We start from the raw sequence: 17,719 nt of genomic DNA, 5'->3' as shown, positions 1-17,719 counted from the left end.
GTGTGACCACTTCCATCTTTGTCTCACATCGCTTCCTCTTGATCTCGGACATAGAGCAGCACAAGGGGGTCCCACCAAGAAAGCAGGCCCTCCGAGCACAGGGAGGCTTTCAGCAGGCAAATGCTTTTAGTTTTGAAAATGCAGAACTGAAGAATGGCCTCTTCAAATATCGAGATAATTCACATGCCACAAAATCCATCCTTTTAAAGTGTACAATTCAGTGGTTTTTAGTTCATCCCAAGGCTGTGCATCTGTCATCACAAATTCCCGAATATTTTCGCCACCCTGGAAAAGAGGCCTGTGCCTGTTAGCAGTCACTTCCCGTTCCTCTCCTCCCCCGCCCCCCGCCGGGCCCTTGGCAACCACTCCTCTACTTTCAGTCTCCGTGGATTTGCCTGTTCTGGACACTTCATAGAAATCAAGTCGCCCGACAGGTGGCCTGTTGGGACTGGAACTTCGTTCACTGAGCGTAGTGCTTTCAGAGTTCACCTGAGTTACAGCACATATCGGTACGTTATTCCTGTTTTTGGCTGAATAATATTCCATCTATGAATATACACTATTTGTTTACCCGTTCACCAGCTGGTGGAAATTCGGGTCGTTTGCACTTGAAAGAGCACCCTTTGAGTAATTGTTGAGCATCTTTAGTAGCGTCATCAGCGACTGTTAAATACACATAGGGTGGGGCAAAAGTTCTTTTGAGTCAACACAGAGTTTATTCTTGTATTATTATTTATTAAGCACTGTATTATTTTCCATATTAACAATGGTAGACCTACTTTTGCCCCACCTCCCAAATGAGAGTCAGATAAAATACTGCAGATTCCTAACCTCCCTCTGCGGCCGCCTGCCTGCCATCAACGGGGAGTAACGGAGGGCCGCCTCCAGGAAGGGCGTTTCTTTGGGGCGTGTGTCTGTCCGTCTGTTGAATTCTCTGGGCCTGCCACCTTACTGTCAGACGTGGTGCTTCCGACAGAGTTTGTAAAGTCGAAGGGGAGGACCTCGGAGGTCCTGTGGTGATTCAGATAATCAGACTCTGAAAGTGCTTACTCCGTGAGAAAAAAAAAGGATACATTTTTCCGATTTAATTCAGTCGGCGCAGCAACGGAGTGCAGCTGGAATGACCTCTCCTTCTGACCCCCATCTCTTTATAAACTTCAGTTCCTTGTGTCAGTCTCTGGAGTTCTGTCTCTAACTGCCTCTAGAAGGGCTGCGAAATTCTCTCTTAGCAAGGAGTGCAAACCTCTCAAAAGAGCTGCGTGCATTCGGCAACATCCCTGCGCCGTATGCAGCCTCCAACATCCCGTAGCTGTGGGGTCATGGTAATCCCTCAACAGTCTCGGCCAAATCCCTTGGGAGAAGAACACTGTGAAAGGCGTTTGTCCCCGCGGTAGGTGCACACATCCAGGGTTAACTTTCGGAGTCCTTTTGTACCTGTCGCGCTGTGCTGAGGCAGCTGCCCTGGACCCGTGGCTCAGAGAATTCCTTGGGCTCTGCCGTGTGATAGAACGCCAGGCCGTTCTGTGGCGCTGGTGTGTCTTCTGTCCACGGGGCTGCCGTCCCTACTCACTGCATCTTAGGAACAGACCCGAGGGCTAACCTTTATTCTCTGCCTCTCGTACAGCTTGAGCTGGAGAGGCTACCAGGAACAACTCTGCCATGGCAGAGATAGATCGTTTGCTCAAAGACGTAGGTGGTGTTGCATAAATTATCTTGTTGTTTGGCTACTTATTGTGTGTCCGACAGAGAAATCGCTCTCTAGGCCAGGCTCAGGTCTGCCTTTTGTTACTGAGGGCGAAATCGTTCTCTATCAGACCCCTGTCTGGAGCCAACATGGGGGGCTTATCAGCTGGCTGCCACTGGTGACGTGTCCTGCTCCAGTCATGGGCCACACCTTCCTGTGCTCCTTCTGATGACATGGGAGCGCCGTGCTGTCTCACGTCATGAGTGCTCTGGTTCTCTATTTTCAACTCGCTTCTCATACAATTTTAGGACTGGCTGCCTAAGGCAGGGCACCGTTTTTTAGACTACAGAGTTGACAAAACTGTCCACCTTTGATACATATTTGAGAGACAGAGAGGCCTACTTTCTAAAGGAAAAAAAAGTCACTTAACTCGGCGATATTGGAATGCATTAAAAACAAAGAAGCAAACAAACCCTGAAGGTAGCATTTGAAGTTCTGTGGTGTGCATTTTTTTCTGAGTGGGCCCGAGATGCTTTCACAGGAGGATTATAGGGCTAGACATACTTCCTTCAAATACACTGAGTTAGTGGGTGTTTTTTAAATCCTGACTGCTTATTAAAGTCACCCAGGCTTTAAAAAAATTACAGTTGGATATCTCGCTTTCCTTGGCTACTTTCTTTCTCTTCCAAGAAGTCAAAGCGAGGATGTGGTGACTGACTGGGTTTAAGACTTTGAATTTTCCAGGCTCTTCTGGTACAAGCAGCGATCAACTCTGTTAATAAAACAGGAGCCCCCAAATCTGAATGGCATCTTGATGCTGGATATGAAGGGGCAAGCTGAATAGATTCCCCGGCCTCCCCACCACCGTGGGCAGTGGGGCGGTGAGCACAGGTGGGAAAGGCAAAACAGGGCTCAGAGCTCAGCATCTGTTAGCGGAGCTGGACAACTACCTCCTCCCCAGAGAAGGAACTGTGTGTTCCTTTATTTTGAAGATAAAGCTGGAGTCAAAGCAAACATTAAGTAACAGAAAACAGAGGTTCTGCTCTTTAAAGGACCTCTTGGGAAGGAGTGGGCAGACTGTGGCCCAGGAATGCAGCCGGTGCTGTGTACACTGCGAAATTTTTTAGTGAGTTTGTAAAAAGTGCCCTAAAGAAAAATGTTTGGTCCCCCATGGAATGGGAGAGTTTTACGTAACTTTTTGGAGTGGAACCTGGGCATCAGGGGATTGGAACATGCAACTAGCATTGAGAGTCTCTTTTGAATGGGATATTCTCCCATATGCCACCAATCTGAAGTCTTGGCTAGATGTCATGTCGCATGATTCATTGTATTGCAGTTCTCTGAGAGCTGCTCATCACTGCGGAGATGCTCTGGTGAGGAGAATGCTGGGTAATCAGAGCACCTCGTTCTTCCGCCAGGCTATCGTAAAGGCCTTCCTGAGATATATGTGTAACCTCAGGTTTCTCAGCCTTGGCAAAATTCACATTTTGGGCTAGATATTAATAATTCTTTGTTGTGGGGACCATTCTGTTTATGGTAGAATGTTCACAGCACCCCTCGCCTCCCCCCACTGGCTGCCACAAGCACACCCACAGTTGCAACAACTGACTGCAGGGGGACAACCAGAAATGGCTGCAGGGGGACAAAATCACCTCTGAGAGGAGCCGCTGGTTTAATCCCATGAATAGACTGGAGACACTTGTATTAGGATTAGATCCACAACGTACCCACAAAATAAGATGACTTACCGAAGCACAGCAGGGTTTCTCTGTCTTATATAAAAAGTCTGGTAGGCATTCCAGGACCGGTAGCGGGGGACTCCACTCTCCTCGCGGGCCCTCCAGCCCACCGCTCTGCTGTCCCGAGCGTGTGTGCGAGGCCCAGGGCGTGTTCTAGAATGCCATCCATCATGTCCAGGAAGCAGAACGAAGGCAAGGAAAGGCGGCAGCAAAGGTCATGCACTGGCCGTCTTTTCAGGAAATTTCTGGAAGCTGTTATATGACACTTCTGCTTGTATTTTATTGATCGTCTTATTCTGGGTAGCCTTAGGCTCAGTTAGAAATGGAGGATTCTGTTACTAGGGGCTAAAGAAGAGTGGGTTTGGGACAGGCAAACAGCCGTGATTCGACGACACTACATGTTGCGTAGCCGCAGCGAGGCGGGGAGCACTAGCAGCTCGGCACACAGGCGTTGGCAAAGCACTGCTTTCCCGGCCCGGACACTGGCCAGGGTTAAAGAGATGCCGCACAAAGGCTCAAGAAGGGGAGATGGTCTTTGTTTTTAATCTGCTGTGTGTTGAATGTCTGATAAGTATTAAGCATCATGTCAGGTTCTTCATAATCATCGTGGTGATTATATCAGCCGTGTGCATTAGCTGCTATTATTTTCACTGTAGCTTGAAGAAGGGAAGGTGGCTTATCCTGGATCACATAGCGAAGAAGTAACAGAGCTGGGATTTGAACTCAGGTCGCCCTGACTTCAGACCCCAGAGAAAAGCTGGGTGTCTTGCCAGCGAGGCGGGTGGAGACAGCAGTGACACACAGCCCCAACCTCGTGGAATTTCATGTTGATGTGGCCATAACTCTCTACGGTCTGGGAGTCTTTGCAGGCACTGACCCTTGTGTAAGAAAAATACCACCAGAAAGCACCATCATCTCCAGATGGCAGCCGGCTGTCAGAGAAACGAGATGTAATGAAATCTGAGCAACCTATCACTGCTGTAATTTCATCCATTGCCAAATCTTTATTAGATTTTCTAGTTCTGGGTTGTTCATTTCTGACCCCTCAATCGAAGAGCAACATGGAAAATCTGAAAATAGTAGAGAGCACATTCTACTAATGAATGAAAAATTTAAAATGAAAAAGATGAGGTTTATTTGATGTGGAAAAGAGAAGCAAACCTTTTATCGAGGACGTACTGAGGTCAATGGGGTGTTTTCTGTTTTGCTAGGATAAAGCAGGAGGCAGTGGGAATGACGAGTAGATGGACTTCAGAGGTCATAAGTAACGGTGGAGTGGGTTATTGAGGGGCTTGCTAAATATTTCTCCTTTAGCTATTACGGGGATGGATTTTCATCTCCAAATTAGTTTAGCTGCATTTGCACATGAAGGTAAAATATTCACAATATTAAAATTCCAAAAGTTGCATGCATCTGTGTAAAAGAATTTAAATTCTTTGAATGCTCAGTGTTTTGAACAGTGATTCTGGAAGTACGTTGTGAATCAGGCACGAGCAGTAATGAGATTATGTTATAGAGGAACATGAAAGAAAAACGGCATGCACCCAAGACCGACTGATGCGCCGTCAGCGTGTCAGACGTCAGCGAGCACATAACAGACATCTAAGCAAAAGGTGGTGTGGGCGGACGAGGGGGGAGAAGTCAGTGTGGAAAACAAAGGGGAGCCCGGCAGGCTTTTACAACGACGACAAATAAGTAAAAATTTCATTAAGAAACCTCATTAGATGTGAGGCTACCTATGAAAAATATTCTAAAAGATGTTACAGTTTTATGAAAAGGAGAAAAAGCACATTGACTTCAGAATATAATTCCTTCTGCTGGTATCCAAGAAATAGCAGAGGACACAGGGTGGAGAATTAAACATTTATCAGAAGAAACAGATTATTTTCACTTAGGAGCGCAGGTACTTGAATATTGGCAGCGGTGTGAACTGTGGTCGGAGAAGGGGGCCGCTTTGGTGTAACTAAGGTGATGATCTCCCTGCAGCCGGCGCGGTACTGGCGGCCTGGTAGGTGTGCACGCAGTGAGGGGCACGAGGCACTCAGCCCGCATCTGCCTGTTCCTCATCGCTGGCCGCTACCATTGTTGTCCCTGTAATCATTAGACCAGGGATTGCCCTGCTCAATTACGAGTGGCCTCTGGAACTGGGAGTTTGAGGATACTCTGTAAGTAGCATACCTCTCTCTCCATCCTGACGTCTGCACCATCTCAGGCCAAGGACTAAGGCCAGTGAAGACCAAGATGTCACTCTGTTCCTGATGGATCGTGGGCATTGTGGTCTATCTATGTGGGACTCGGAAACCGAGTCTCAGAACGAGGTGTTTTCCTTCCTAGCAATGCTGGACCGGAACAGGCCTCCTTGTCCCTGCTCCTGCCCCCCTGCCCCCCCGCAGGTGCAGAGTCCACTGGCCGCCAGCCCTGGAGGTAGAGAACACATACTGTTAAGAGGAAGGAGAACAGAGGGCTGTGCTTCACATGCCCAGTTCCTCCTGCCCTGTGGTGGGATTGAGAACCTCCTCCTCCAGGGCAAGTAGAGAGGAGGGAGTGAGCGGTGGGGAGAGGCCAGGGACAGAGCTGCTCAGACTTAGAATGAAACATCGAGAGTTTGGGGGTGGAGTGGACTGGGTGGGGATGCTTTCTTCTTTCTAAAAACAAAAACTCTGGTGCTAAGTCTGTACTCAACAGGGAATAATTTCATGATTCACAGGGTCTACTAAAGGAACAGTGAGAAAGTGGTGTGCTGGTCATTTGAAAACTGGCTTTTGTGTGGAGGGATGAGAAACCCTAACTTAGCATCCGCTGATTCCTGTGGTGTTAATACACTCCTACCATGGCCAATTCAGTGCTCAAAATAACCAGAGTGCCTCACTAAAACAGTTGAGTAAAAATAAAAATTTTTTCGTCATATGTATGTAATGTAGCACCATGAAACAATGGTCTTGTGTCCAAATATTTAATACTATTAGAAGGTAGGAACCATTAATTGATAAGTTAAAAAAACTCTAAGGCAGTATTTCTAGCATAAATCCCATCTTATAACGAAATACCACATTTACCTAGAAAAAAGCTTATAAAAATATACCAAATGTTGTGATTAACTTTGAATACTGTGCTTTGTGTATTTTCCAATTTTCTTCAATGAACGTATGTTCTTTAGAGAAAGTAGAAACTGGCTCAGCCTGAGAAAGTGCAATCTGCCCATCCATTCATCAGCCCGGGGAACAGACACTAAAGGCAGCTAGAAGTTAACAGGAAACAATCTCTCGTTCGAGGACGTGCAGCAGCTGTAGCTTCTGAGAATGATTCCCTTCTTTGAGTGACTACTTCTTTCTTATTCAGTGAGAACCTGTGCTCTCTGAAAGCTCACCTGGACTCTTGAGAACTTTGCTGTCTGAGGTTCTACCAGCGAGAATGACACATCCTGCCCGTCCTGGAGACTCGCAGTCGCTGGGACACAGCGAAGCAGCCTTCTTTGTCCCCCTCAGTGGAGCTGCATGTGGCGGGCTCCGGCCCAACATTCCATGACTCTCTCAGCCGCTGTGTCCAAGGAAAGGGGACCCTGGACCCTCCTGAAAGTGACCTCTTTCCGCAGCCTGCGCTGAGCTTGTCATCCTGCTGCTGCTTCGGTTAAATTTCATCTGTGCTCCGTCCCTCCCCCGCAACCCCCCAGCCTGCGCCCCCTGTGGGTCACACCCCTGACTTTGTTGGGCTGCTGTGACCCTGCTGGTCTTCGGTTGGTTAGGCGGAGGCCCTCGTGTAGTCGGGAGTGAAAATTATAGAATTTTCATACCTATTTAACAAACGCACGCACCGTCTCCCCGAGGAGTGCCCATTGAAAGGGTCGGTAGTGGAGTTAAGCCACAATAGTAATAGTTACCATTGAACTCTCACTGCGGGCAGGCGTTATTCCAAATACTTTAAAGGTGTGATCTCATTGACTCTTCAGGGCAACCCTTTCAGGAAAAACACTCTTAGTCCTCTTTTTACAGATGAGGACTCTTGAGTTTTAGATAGCTTACGTAAATTTCCCCAGGTGACCCAGTAAGTGTTGGGAGCAGGATGTGAACCCAGGCCATCTGGTGCCAGAGCTCAGATTCTTGACTGCTCCGATGTGCTTCCTACGGAAGGGAGCAGCTGCAGCTTAGCTTCCTGAAACACCAGAACACTGTGGCTTTAGTTCTTCTCAGATGCTTGAACCGAGGTCCCTCCAGTGAAAACGTTCTCCCTGGACCAGTGCGAAGTAGTCTGTGGCAACTCCCAAAACATCCTTTTTAAGTTTTGACTTTTCTCTTAAACATTTGTATATATGCATATGTAATATATATGGTATTCTAATCTATAATATGCCATTGCTAATTTTAATATAAGAGTATTTTTTATATCACTTACCATATTACACCTGAGGCTGGGATTTGTTCAGCCTTTGATTCTGCTAAGACATTCCAGGGTGTCCAGGCCCAAGGTGGCGTTAAAATAATATTTAAGAAAAAAAATCTGTGTAAGCTTTGCGTAACGAAATGAAGAGACTATTTTTTAAAAATTTGACCTATAATTTTGAAGTCTGTTCTGATAGAATTCCAAAGCTGTTCTGAACAGTTGTTGGAAGGACAGTAAGTCCGTAGATTTCTAAGCTGATTGTTTTGAAGGCCTTAGGGTGAGTTAAGATTGAGAGGAAGAGTCCGGAAGTGCAAAGCTGCTCGAAGTCTTTATTAATGGAGCTAAGTGTGCCAGTCTACAGAGGGATGCTCAGAGGGGCAGGTGGCAGCTCTCTGTGTGACTTGTTTTTTCTTGTCCTGGGGACAAAGGGACACTGTAGGTAGGATCTCGCTAGAGTTGGAAAAGAGCTGAATTCTTGCAAGGCTGCTTTCTCTTAATACCGGGGTTTATGTTACCATTTTGGGAAAACATGTATTAACAATCTCCACACTTCTGAGCCACAGACTGAGCCACAGATAGCAGTCCTCCTAGTCCTCGAAGCAGACTCATCGCCAGCAAGGCCATGCCCTCCTCTGGAGGCGGACAGCCGAGTGAGTGGCAGGTATCCCTGAAAAGCTCCCAGGGCCCCAGGGGCCCTCGAGGCCGGCCTGCGCATGGGTGCGTGTGTTTATACAGCTTTGTTGGGAACGGGAAACCCGCTCACTTACTCTTTTGCCTTTTGGTTTCAAGTGAAAGTGAATCGCACAAACTCATTAACCATGGTCAAGGGCCTACTATGTGCATGGCTCTGTGTGAGGTGGGTCTGGTGTATGTGAGGATGAATTGGTTGCGGGTCCTTTGGATTCTGTCCCCTGCCATCAAGGTGTTACTAGTCCAGCGTAGGAGACGCATGTGGGGATAAATAGTTAAATATGAAACAAGACACAAAGGCCAGAAGTAGAGTGTAAAGAGCGAAGAAGTGTGTAGGAGCAAATATTTCACGCCGTAGAAGGGAGGACTCTAAGAAGCTTCAGAGAGGAATGGCCATGAACTGAGTGTTTAAGGACAAACAGGATTTTGCCAGATAAGGGGAAGAATTGCATTCGAGAGGGAGAAGAAGCAGCAAAGGCTGGGCCAGGAGAGAGCTGGAGTGTTTGGGGGATTGCATGTGGTCTGGTTTGGCACGAAAATGGTATCCAAGAGGGATATAGAGGGCAGTAAGGGTGAAAGAGTGTCTGGCACTGGCCATGCTTATATGCTTTGAACGACCTCAGACGGGGTCAACATGAACCTGTACTGAATTCGAGGGTAGCAGGAATGTGGCTAACAGGGTGAGCGTTAGAGCCAGGCAGCCCTGCTTGGTAACAGAGGCCCTTGTCCTTAAAAGAACTTGAGAGCGAGACCCTGTATAGATTTCTTAGTCTGCTGAACTCCAGCTTCCTCCTCTGTAATGTCGGGATAATTACGGCACCTTATTAATGCGCATTAAATGAGGTAATGTAAATTAAAGTATCTAAACAGGTACCTGGTACCCAGTGAGAGGAATCTGCAAATGTTAGCTGGATTCATTGTAAAAAATTTAACTCTTTACTCAGGCGGTATGTATTATTTTTCAGCACCATTGATGATTCATTTGTTCCCGAGCGTGAATCACTAAGAATATCAAAAGAACAGATTGTTCGGAATATTATTGGTACCTGTTAAGTGTTACAGATGTCATTTAAGCATCACTGAGTCATTTAGCTCATTGTTTTAGTCAGTTTAGACTGCTGTGACAAAAATATCATAGAGTGGCTTAAGCAACAAACATTTAGTTCTCACTGTTCTGAAGGCTGGGAAATCTAAGCTAAGGAATAAGCAAACCATCTTCTGGTTTGTAGACAACTTTCTTCTTGCTGTAATCTTACTCGGTGGAAAGAGCTCTCGGGGGTCAAAGAGCTCTCGGGGTCTAAGGGCTCTCATCTCATTTACGGGGACACTGCCCTCCTGACCTGATCGCCGCCCCAGAGGTCCCACCGCCACATGTCATTACCTCGAGGATTAGGATTCACCATGAATTTTGGGGGAACACAAACCCTCAGTCCACAGCACTCAGTACTATTGACTGAGTGCCTGCCACATGTTTGGTGCCAGGCTGGGTTTTGTAGGAGAATAGAAGTCACAACCCCATTCTCGGAGAGGCTCGTGGCAAAGTTGGGGAGAAAGAAGGTAGTGCATCTTCATCACAGACAGAGGCGCAACTTGGCTGCAGGCTCAGATGTGTTGTTACCCTTTTTTAAAGAAGTGTTAGGCCTGGCAGTGAGAAGGACTGGACGTACCACTTTCTTCACTCACAGCACCACTTGTGGAAGTGTGAGCGATGTGAAATCAGCGATGTGGAATAGTACCTGAATGCATACCATCGTAGGGCAGAGGCGACTCAGGGTTTCCGAGGAGAGAAGTATTAATGCAACTTTGAGGGATGGGGCAGAGCTGCGGGAGGAAGTAATAGGTGTAAGGTCTAGTTGGGTGGCCAAGTAGGCAGATGGTTTCCAGAAGGAACGCACTTGAACAAAGGCCTGGAAAGGGACTGTGGTTATGGGGGGAGGTGTACAGAAACTATCCAACTATCCCGACTTAAGTCCAGGTTTATATCGAGGAGGAAAGAGAGGTCGAGTTGGATAAGACGCCCAGTGTGAAGCTGCAGAGGGAATGGCAGTCCCAGGTTAAATTATGACTTGGTTAGGGAGTGTTAGATTTCAACGTGTGCCGGTTTGTTTATGCTTCTTCTAAGTTGTTTGCTAACCTGTTTGGTGAGGAGCGGGAAAAACCGCATCCAGAGCCGTTTTTGTGCCCTGTCGTCACCTGGGGAAACGGTGGCAGTGCCATCGGAAAAGCTGGTTGCTGTTTCGTGTCCCAGCACAGCCGCCGTCCGGGGACCACAGGTGCCGCAGCCCAGCACTAGCTCCTCTGTGTGCTCCGTCTTCATGGTGTGCTCCGTCAGGCGGGATGGCATTTGGCCATGAGGCACATCGACATACAGGGGCTTAAGCAAGTTAGGGATTTATTTTCCTCGTGTAGCAAGATGTCCTGGGAAGGGCAGTGTGGGGCTGTTGTGATGGCTCAGAGATGTCATCAGAGACCTGGATTTGTCCTGTCTTCTTATGGCGCCGTCTCAGCCTGCGGCTTTCATCCTCACGGCTGCTGTGCCGTCACCCAGCTGCATCCTTGTGTCACTCAGGACAATGGGAAAGGCTGTGGACAGAAGACGAGGGGGCTCTTCTGTGCATTCTGCCCCCTTGGGCAGCTTTCCTGGAACCCCCTACCTGGCATCTTCCACTTATCTCTCACAGGTTAGAAGTGTACCGAGTGGCCATGTCTAACTGCCAGGGAGAAGGGTTTTAGCAAGGCAGGCTCATTGCTTTTCCTGATAAAACTGTGGCTCAGTCAGTGAGGATGCAAGAGAGGAAGGGTGTGGCAAGCAGCAGTGTCTGCCACTCTCCGAGTGGCAGGCCGACCATGCTCCTGACAGCTTGTTTTTTGAGGTGGTGAGAGGCAGGCATCGATATTCATATTACACAAGTGAGGACACAAAAAGATGTGAGTTTGTGAGGAGCCCATGAATAGCCGTACTAGGATGAGTTCATGAATCCCATCTAGGTTTTAGTTGAAAAGCAAAAGGTTGTAGAATGCCAGCCAGACGTAACATTAAATCTGAGAACGCTGCAAAGTTTGTGTCCAGAGTAATAATGTCAAATAGCTTTATTAGGGCAGAGTCTTAATCAGTCAGGATAATCAAGGGCTGAGAGACGTTCAGTGCACATGAACTTGCCTGGGGGCGATACTTAGTAACCACTGAGTCGCCCCCGAACCTGAGTTCCTAAAGCCCCCTGAACGTGCCCCAAATAGCCGCAACTCCGGGGTTAGACCCAGTACGTTCAGACCTTGGTTACTCACACAGTTTGGTTCTCAACCGCGTGATTCGGGGAAAAGCATCTCAGTTTTCTAACAAAACTTTGGGTTCGATTCTGTACCTGACAACCCTGTCATGCCAGTACCTGTCTGATCAGTCACATGTCTCTCAGGTGACAGACGAAGCAGGTTCAGTTTTTGTTTTTTTTTTTTAATATTTATTTATTTATTTTCTTTGAGGGGGGAGAGGGAGAGAAACATCTGTTGGTTGCCTTAGTGATCCCCTGGGGAATGGCGAACAGATGTGGGGGTGAACGGATCCTCTGGTTCGCAGACTGGGAAGAGGGCAGGTTCAGTTTTCGAACAGACAGCTTCTCAAACAGTTTTCCAGAATGAATTGAGTTTGAGAACCAAGGCTCCACTGCACTTAAAACGTAAGCTGTTTTTCCCCTGATTCAGAGGTGTTCTCAGTCCCGCATACACACACCTGGTGTTGTCAGCTCTTTCTTGCGTTAGAATTAGCTGGGGAGCGGGAACAATATTGGCACCACGGTCCCATTGAAGGCCCTCTAATCCGTTGGTCTGAAAGGGTCTTCCAAGTGAGCAGTCATGAGGACAGTCACTAGGACAGTGACTGTGGGACTGGGTGGGGGAGGACAGCTTTGAGAAGTCCGTAGGACAACATCATCCAACAGAACTTTCCGCAGCGATGGGGAAATGTTCACTCACTGACGTGGTCCATGAGCTGCACGTGACTGCGGAGTACTTGAACTTGTGGCTAATGCAGCTGAGGAACTGAATGTTTGGTTTAACTCGTTCACACAACCACACGTGGCTCGTGGGCGCCTTATTGCACAGTGCAGGTTCGGGAGGTGGGGTCAGTAGGCTCTGGTTATTATTAAGGAGAGGAGCGAGGGAGGAGTTGAGCGTAACCTCTGATTTCCGCTTTCGGAGAGGGGGCGGGTAGTAATGCTTCTGGTGTAGGGAATGGAGTGGGGGGGCACGTTCGTCATTCTCACATCGGGGTCTCAGCGACAGCCAGCATGTGGCATAGTCCCAGCCTGGGATAGGTGCTCGGTCCACGTCAATGGATTTGATGGTACGTGGGCAGGATTCACACCGTCCATGTAATGTTTGATTGGTATAGACACAATGTAAAATAGCTCTTTGAGGATGGTGTTTTCTTTCCATTCAATCTTTTCTTCTTCTCTCTCTTTTAAAATCAGGTATCAAATTGTGGTGGAAATAATCCAGGCAACTACCATTAGCAGCTTTCCCCAGCCGAAGAGGCACAAGGGTAAGAACCAACTTGTTTTCTTTAGTTACTGTCAGAGCTTTGCCAAGCCTGAGCATTCTTCTGGCTTATACTTAAGTGTTTTAATTTATTGCAGTAATATCATAACGGCATTAGAGAAAGTAAATATAATTTAATCCTAACAGAAACCTTCATTTGTATTTCTCTGTTCTTTTAGAAACTGTGCATCTTTAGTCATAACTCTTAAGATATTTTAATTATTGGGTAGACAGAGCTTTTCTGTTTTTAAGCTAAACATGGCTTCATAACTTTGGTTACAGAATAAAAATAATCTTACTATTTATTAATATTTCTACCTAGAAACTTAATCTTGGTCACCGTTGAAATGACTCCAGTGAGTTGCTGTTTAATACATAACCTTTTCCTGTGTGAAGTGTTTGAACTGGGAACGCCTTCTGTCCTATGGCCACTCTTGCATGTATTTCTAAAGAAATGGGCTGTAGGTTGTTCTTCTTCCTGTTGTGTCCCTTCAGATGAAGAGCAGTTTACGCAGGCATGGTCCTGAGGGGTGGCCAAGGGGTGACAATGGCTCTCAGCCCCCCGTCATTGCCCGGTCTAGTGCATCCCTCTCTCCTACGCCAGGGTGGAGGACCTGCTGTGTCCCGAGTGAAGGGCAGGTCTCCATTAGTTGCTGAGTGGCAGCAGACATTGCCGTCCATGCGGGTGACCGTGCCTATGACCATGTCCGTGCCCATGCCCACGATCGTGTCTGTGACCGTGTAGCGATACTTCCGGGCTGCATGTGCCATTGTACTCAGTGTCATCTCCAGTGTTACTGCTCCTCATTTCCACATCCACTTTGTGAGTGGGAAACGGAAGAAGTTTTTAAAAAGAATGAACAGATGGAAGATCCTAAGAATATCTTCTTTATTTCAACCTGGAGATGGGAACTTTGCTTATGAATGCAGTGTGTGTGAGTATATGCTATAAATATAGTTTTCTTGCTGCTTATAAAGATGTTTCTGACAAGTCTTTTTCAATCATAATCATTGATGTTTAAGAAATGATCTGTAACTGTGAAAATAGTTTCAGGACTTAAAGAAAAAATGGCATCTAATGGGGGGGGGTGAGAAATTTCCTGATTGTGTGCCCTCTGAAACCTCAAGCAATTAACCAGCTCACTCTGTTCTGCCCAGAGAAAATGTCCAAACCAAAGTCCCACAGAACTCATCATCTTCTGTAGCTCCTTGTCTCCGTGAATGCAGGGGTCCCCATCCACCCATGCATGCAAGCCAGAAAGCCGGAGTCACCCTCGTTCATCCTTCCGTCCTGTCCTCCAGCTAGTCCTTTGTCGTCATGCAGCTTGACCTCCTGAACGTATCTCAGCTCAGCTGCCTGCGAGCCTCGGTTTTCCACCACCGGCTTTTCCTTCTGCCACAGCAGCAGCTTCTTAATCGGCCTCCTCACCTCCACTCCTGGCCCTTTTTAATATGTTTTTCATACTGAAGCCATAATTATTTTTTTAAAGGTTTTATTTATTTTTAGAGAGAGAGGAAGGGAAGGAGAAAGAGAGTTAGAGAAACATCGATGTGTGGTTGCCTCTCACGCGGCCCCCTACTGGGGACCTGGCCTGCAACCCAAGCATGTGCCCTGACTGGGAATCGGACTGGTGGCACTTTGGTTCGCAGCCTGAGCTCAGTCCACCAAGCTACACCAACCAGGGCTCATAATGATTTTTTAAAAATATGCATTTTATCATGTCACCTCCATGCTTAAAGCCCTTTATCATCTTCCCATTGTTCTTGGAATAAAAACTCCCTGAATGTAGCCCACGCGGTCCTGCTCGCTCTGGCCCCCGCTCTACCTTCAGCCTCACCTCCCCCACGGTGCCATCGCTTTGTTCTGCAGCCACAGAGACTTTCCCGTTTTCCCAGCACGTCCGATTCCTCCTGCCTCGCATTCTCCACACGTTCTGTTTCTTCCCCTTCTCGGGGTGCTACCCTATTTATTCTCAGTGTCACTCTGCCTGGGCAACTCCTACTTATCCTTTGTGTTTTATCCCGAATGTCTCTTCTCCGATCACAGCCCTGCCTCCCCAGTCCTGGGTGGATGAGAGGGCACTTGAGTTCTCATAAGACCCCCCCCCATCAGTGGAGAATGAGCTCTGAAAAGTACCTCACCTACCAGAAGTGGGCTGTCAGTCATCCCACCTGCATTTTTCTGAGTGCCAGTATGTGGCAGAACAGCTGTGTCATGAATGAAACTGTCCCTGACCCTGAGGTGACCACAGCGTCCTGAGGAGATGGGCAGTCACACACAGGAAGTTACGGTGCAGTTGGGTAACTGTGGTGAGAGCGGCAGGTGCAGGATTCGGTGGTGGTGCGGTCAGCCCCGCCTGGGCCGCAGGTCGAGAAGGGTTTTCCTGGCGGGTGACAGAGCAGACTCAGACAGGTGGAGTGGCTGTCGTCCCTTTCTGGGCTTGTCAGGTGGATGTGGGTGGAGGGTACCGCATGTACAGAGACGAAGAAGGCAGTTGTGGACCAGCGTCCTGTGTTTGGGTTAGGCCAGGTGAGACACCGTGTGGTTGGTTGGCGTGCCATGGAGAACTGAGCTTGACACGCTAGCCCGAGGTGTTTGGACTTCGTCCTGTGGAGCAGAGGTTCTCAGACTGTAGTGTGCACCAGAACCTCCTGGGGGGCTAGTCAGAGTGTGCCTGCTGGGCCATCCTGGGGATCTGGAGTGGGCCCCGAGGGTGTGCAGTGCCCACGGGTTCCCCAGCGATGCTGAGGCTACTTACCCGGGACCCACGCTCTGATACAGAGCCACTGATGTGTTCGTGTTTGCGTCCTGGTACCCAGCTCTCCAGCTTTTTATTTACACTTGGAAGGGCTAGGTAGTTGAGAGGTGGTCCATTAAAATAACTGGCTGCTATGGTCTGAACGTTTTGCCTTCCCAGAATTCACATGTTGAGCTTCTGACACCCAAACGGGATGGTACTGGAGGTGAGGCCTGTGGGAGGCACTTATGCCATGAGGTGGAGCCTTCCTGGGTGGGATTAGGACTCTCTTCATTATAAGAGTCCCCAGAGAGATCCCCAACTTATTCTATCACATTAAGGACACGCCAAGAAGGTGGCCATCTGAAGGTTCCCCAGAGCCCGCTGACCCTTCATCTTGCATTTTCAGCCTCCAGAACTGCTGAGAAATGAAGTTCTGTTCTTTACAGCCGCCCCATCTGTGGTGTTTGGTTATAGTCCCCTGAATGAACTAAAACACTGGCCAGGTGTAGGAATTGTAGGAGTGATGGGACATAGGCTACATTTTCTCTGTAGTTTGATGTGAATAAACCCAGTATTTCAGTTCCCTTTAAAAAAGCCTTCTTTTCTGCTGTTCTGAATCCTGAAATGTTATCAAGAGTAGTTCAGAGTAATATCCATCGAGCTGACTACAGCAAAGAATGGGATGCGGATTTGAGTCTGACAAACTGCTGTGTATAAACCGTACATGCTTGGAAGTGCCACGCTCGTAGTGTAGGTTGGGAGGTTTTGGTAAAATCGTGCATCTTCTTTTTTCGGTGTGTAAACGTTTTATTTTGTAACTTCAGTTACTTAACAGAGAACCATAGTGATTTCCATCAGGAATTATTTTTATAAAGATTGTCTGGTTTGGGATCTGAAGGTGTCTCTGCCTGGAAGAAGGGAGCTAATCATCTCAGGGTCCTTTGTTATTCTTTGATGTGATCCGACTTTCTGGCATTGCGAGAATTTGATACAGACTGTTCCTAATTTGTGAGTGACCCAAACTAACTGAACACCCCAGGTGGTTCCCCCAGCGGCTCCCGGGGCCCTCGCCAGCCTCTCCCCACCTAGCCTCACACTGCGGCACTGCCACCCCCCACACCTGCTGACCCTGCCACTGTCCCCCTTCACCCCCTCCCTTCTCTGCCTTTCGGGACGCAGGGTTCAGGGCACTTTTACACTCTCTAGAGTCTCACAGTTTGATAGGCAGCCCTACTGCCATCTCTGTCCTCCAAGAAGACTTCGGTTATCATAGATGCCGATACCTGCATTCATATGAGTGAAGTTCAGCTCCAGGGATGACTTTAAAGCTGCAGTACGACTTTAAAGCTATATTGCAAACGTATCAAGGGCCTTAAACCGAGGGAAGTGTTAGCCTCACTTAAAGGAAGGGCACGGAAGGCGTGCGGCAGACGCACCTGACCTGGCCGCGCGGGGCCTGTGGGCGCTCTGCCGTCCACTGCGACAGTCTGAGCGGTTCTGCCGCCAGCTCCTGCCGTCCTTTCGCCTCGTTCCTCAAGTGTCCCTCCTGCCGCTCAGTGGAACGACACTTCAGGAAATTTCAAGTGCTATAAGAGGATCCCCTTTATTCTTAAAAAAAAAACAAGAAAACCCAAACCCACCAGCATCCAGCTGAAACGTACGGTAAGTCTTTTTTAAGTTCCTGGGTAACCTTCAAGGCGATATTCCAATAATTTTGCAGAAGTCGGTGATGCTTGGTAACTACCGGGAATTGCTGTCAAGAAGTCGAGCACCATTTCTCGGAAGCTTGACTGGCGCCTGAGTAAATACACACCTGTTTCTCCTGCCCTCTTCTCAGAGGGTGATTGTTCAAATTTCTGTTTCATGTTTAAGAGAGACTCACAGGTGCGTGAGTCTGTCCGTGTGGAGCCAGGTTGTCTAGTGAGGCGCTTCCCTGGTTCCTTACCTGCGTTGTC

The 17,719-nt window shown here is 48.1% G+C and overlaps 1 protein-coding gene across 4 annotated transcripts in view; it reads left to right on the top strand.

The window, feature by feature from the left end:
- SNX25 (sorting nexin 25) overlaps nucleotides 1-17,719 on the top strand; it is a 93,409-nt gene that overhangs the window by 35,041 nt on the left and 40,649 nt on the right. For all 4 annotated transcript variants that reach the window (XM_053659821.1, XM_053659823.1, XM_053659822.1 and 1 more), the window contains exon 6: nucleotides 12,957-13,027. In XM_053659821.1, coding sequence (XP_053515796.1) covers nucleotides 12,957-13,027 — 71 coding nt within the window. The remainder of the gene's footprint in view (nucleotides 1-12,956; nucleotides 13,028-17,719) is intronic.

The sequence above is a fragment of the Artibeus jamaicensis genome, unplaced genomic scaffold (genome assembly GCF_021234435.1).
Source record: "Artibeus jamaicensis isolate MK-2021 breed Jamaican fruit bat unplaced genomic scaffold, CSHL_Jam_final scaffold_833, whole genome shotgun sequence".
Taxonomy (NCBI): domain Eukaryota; kingdom Metazoa; phylum Chordata; class Mammalia; order Chiroptera; family Phyllostomidae; genus Artibeus; species Artibeus jamaicensis.
The sequence above is the reverse complement of the archived record's forward strand: the minus strand, read 5'-3'. Positions and strand labels throughout refer to the sequence as shown.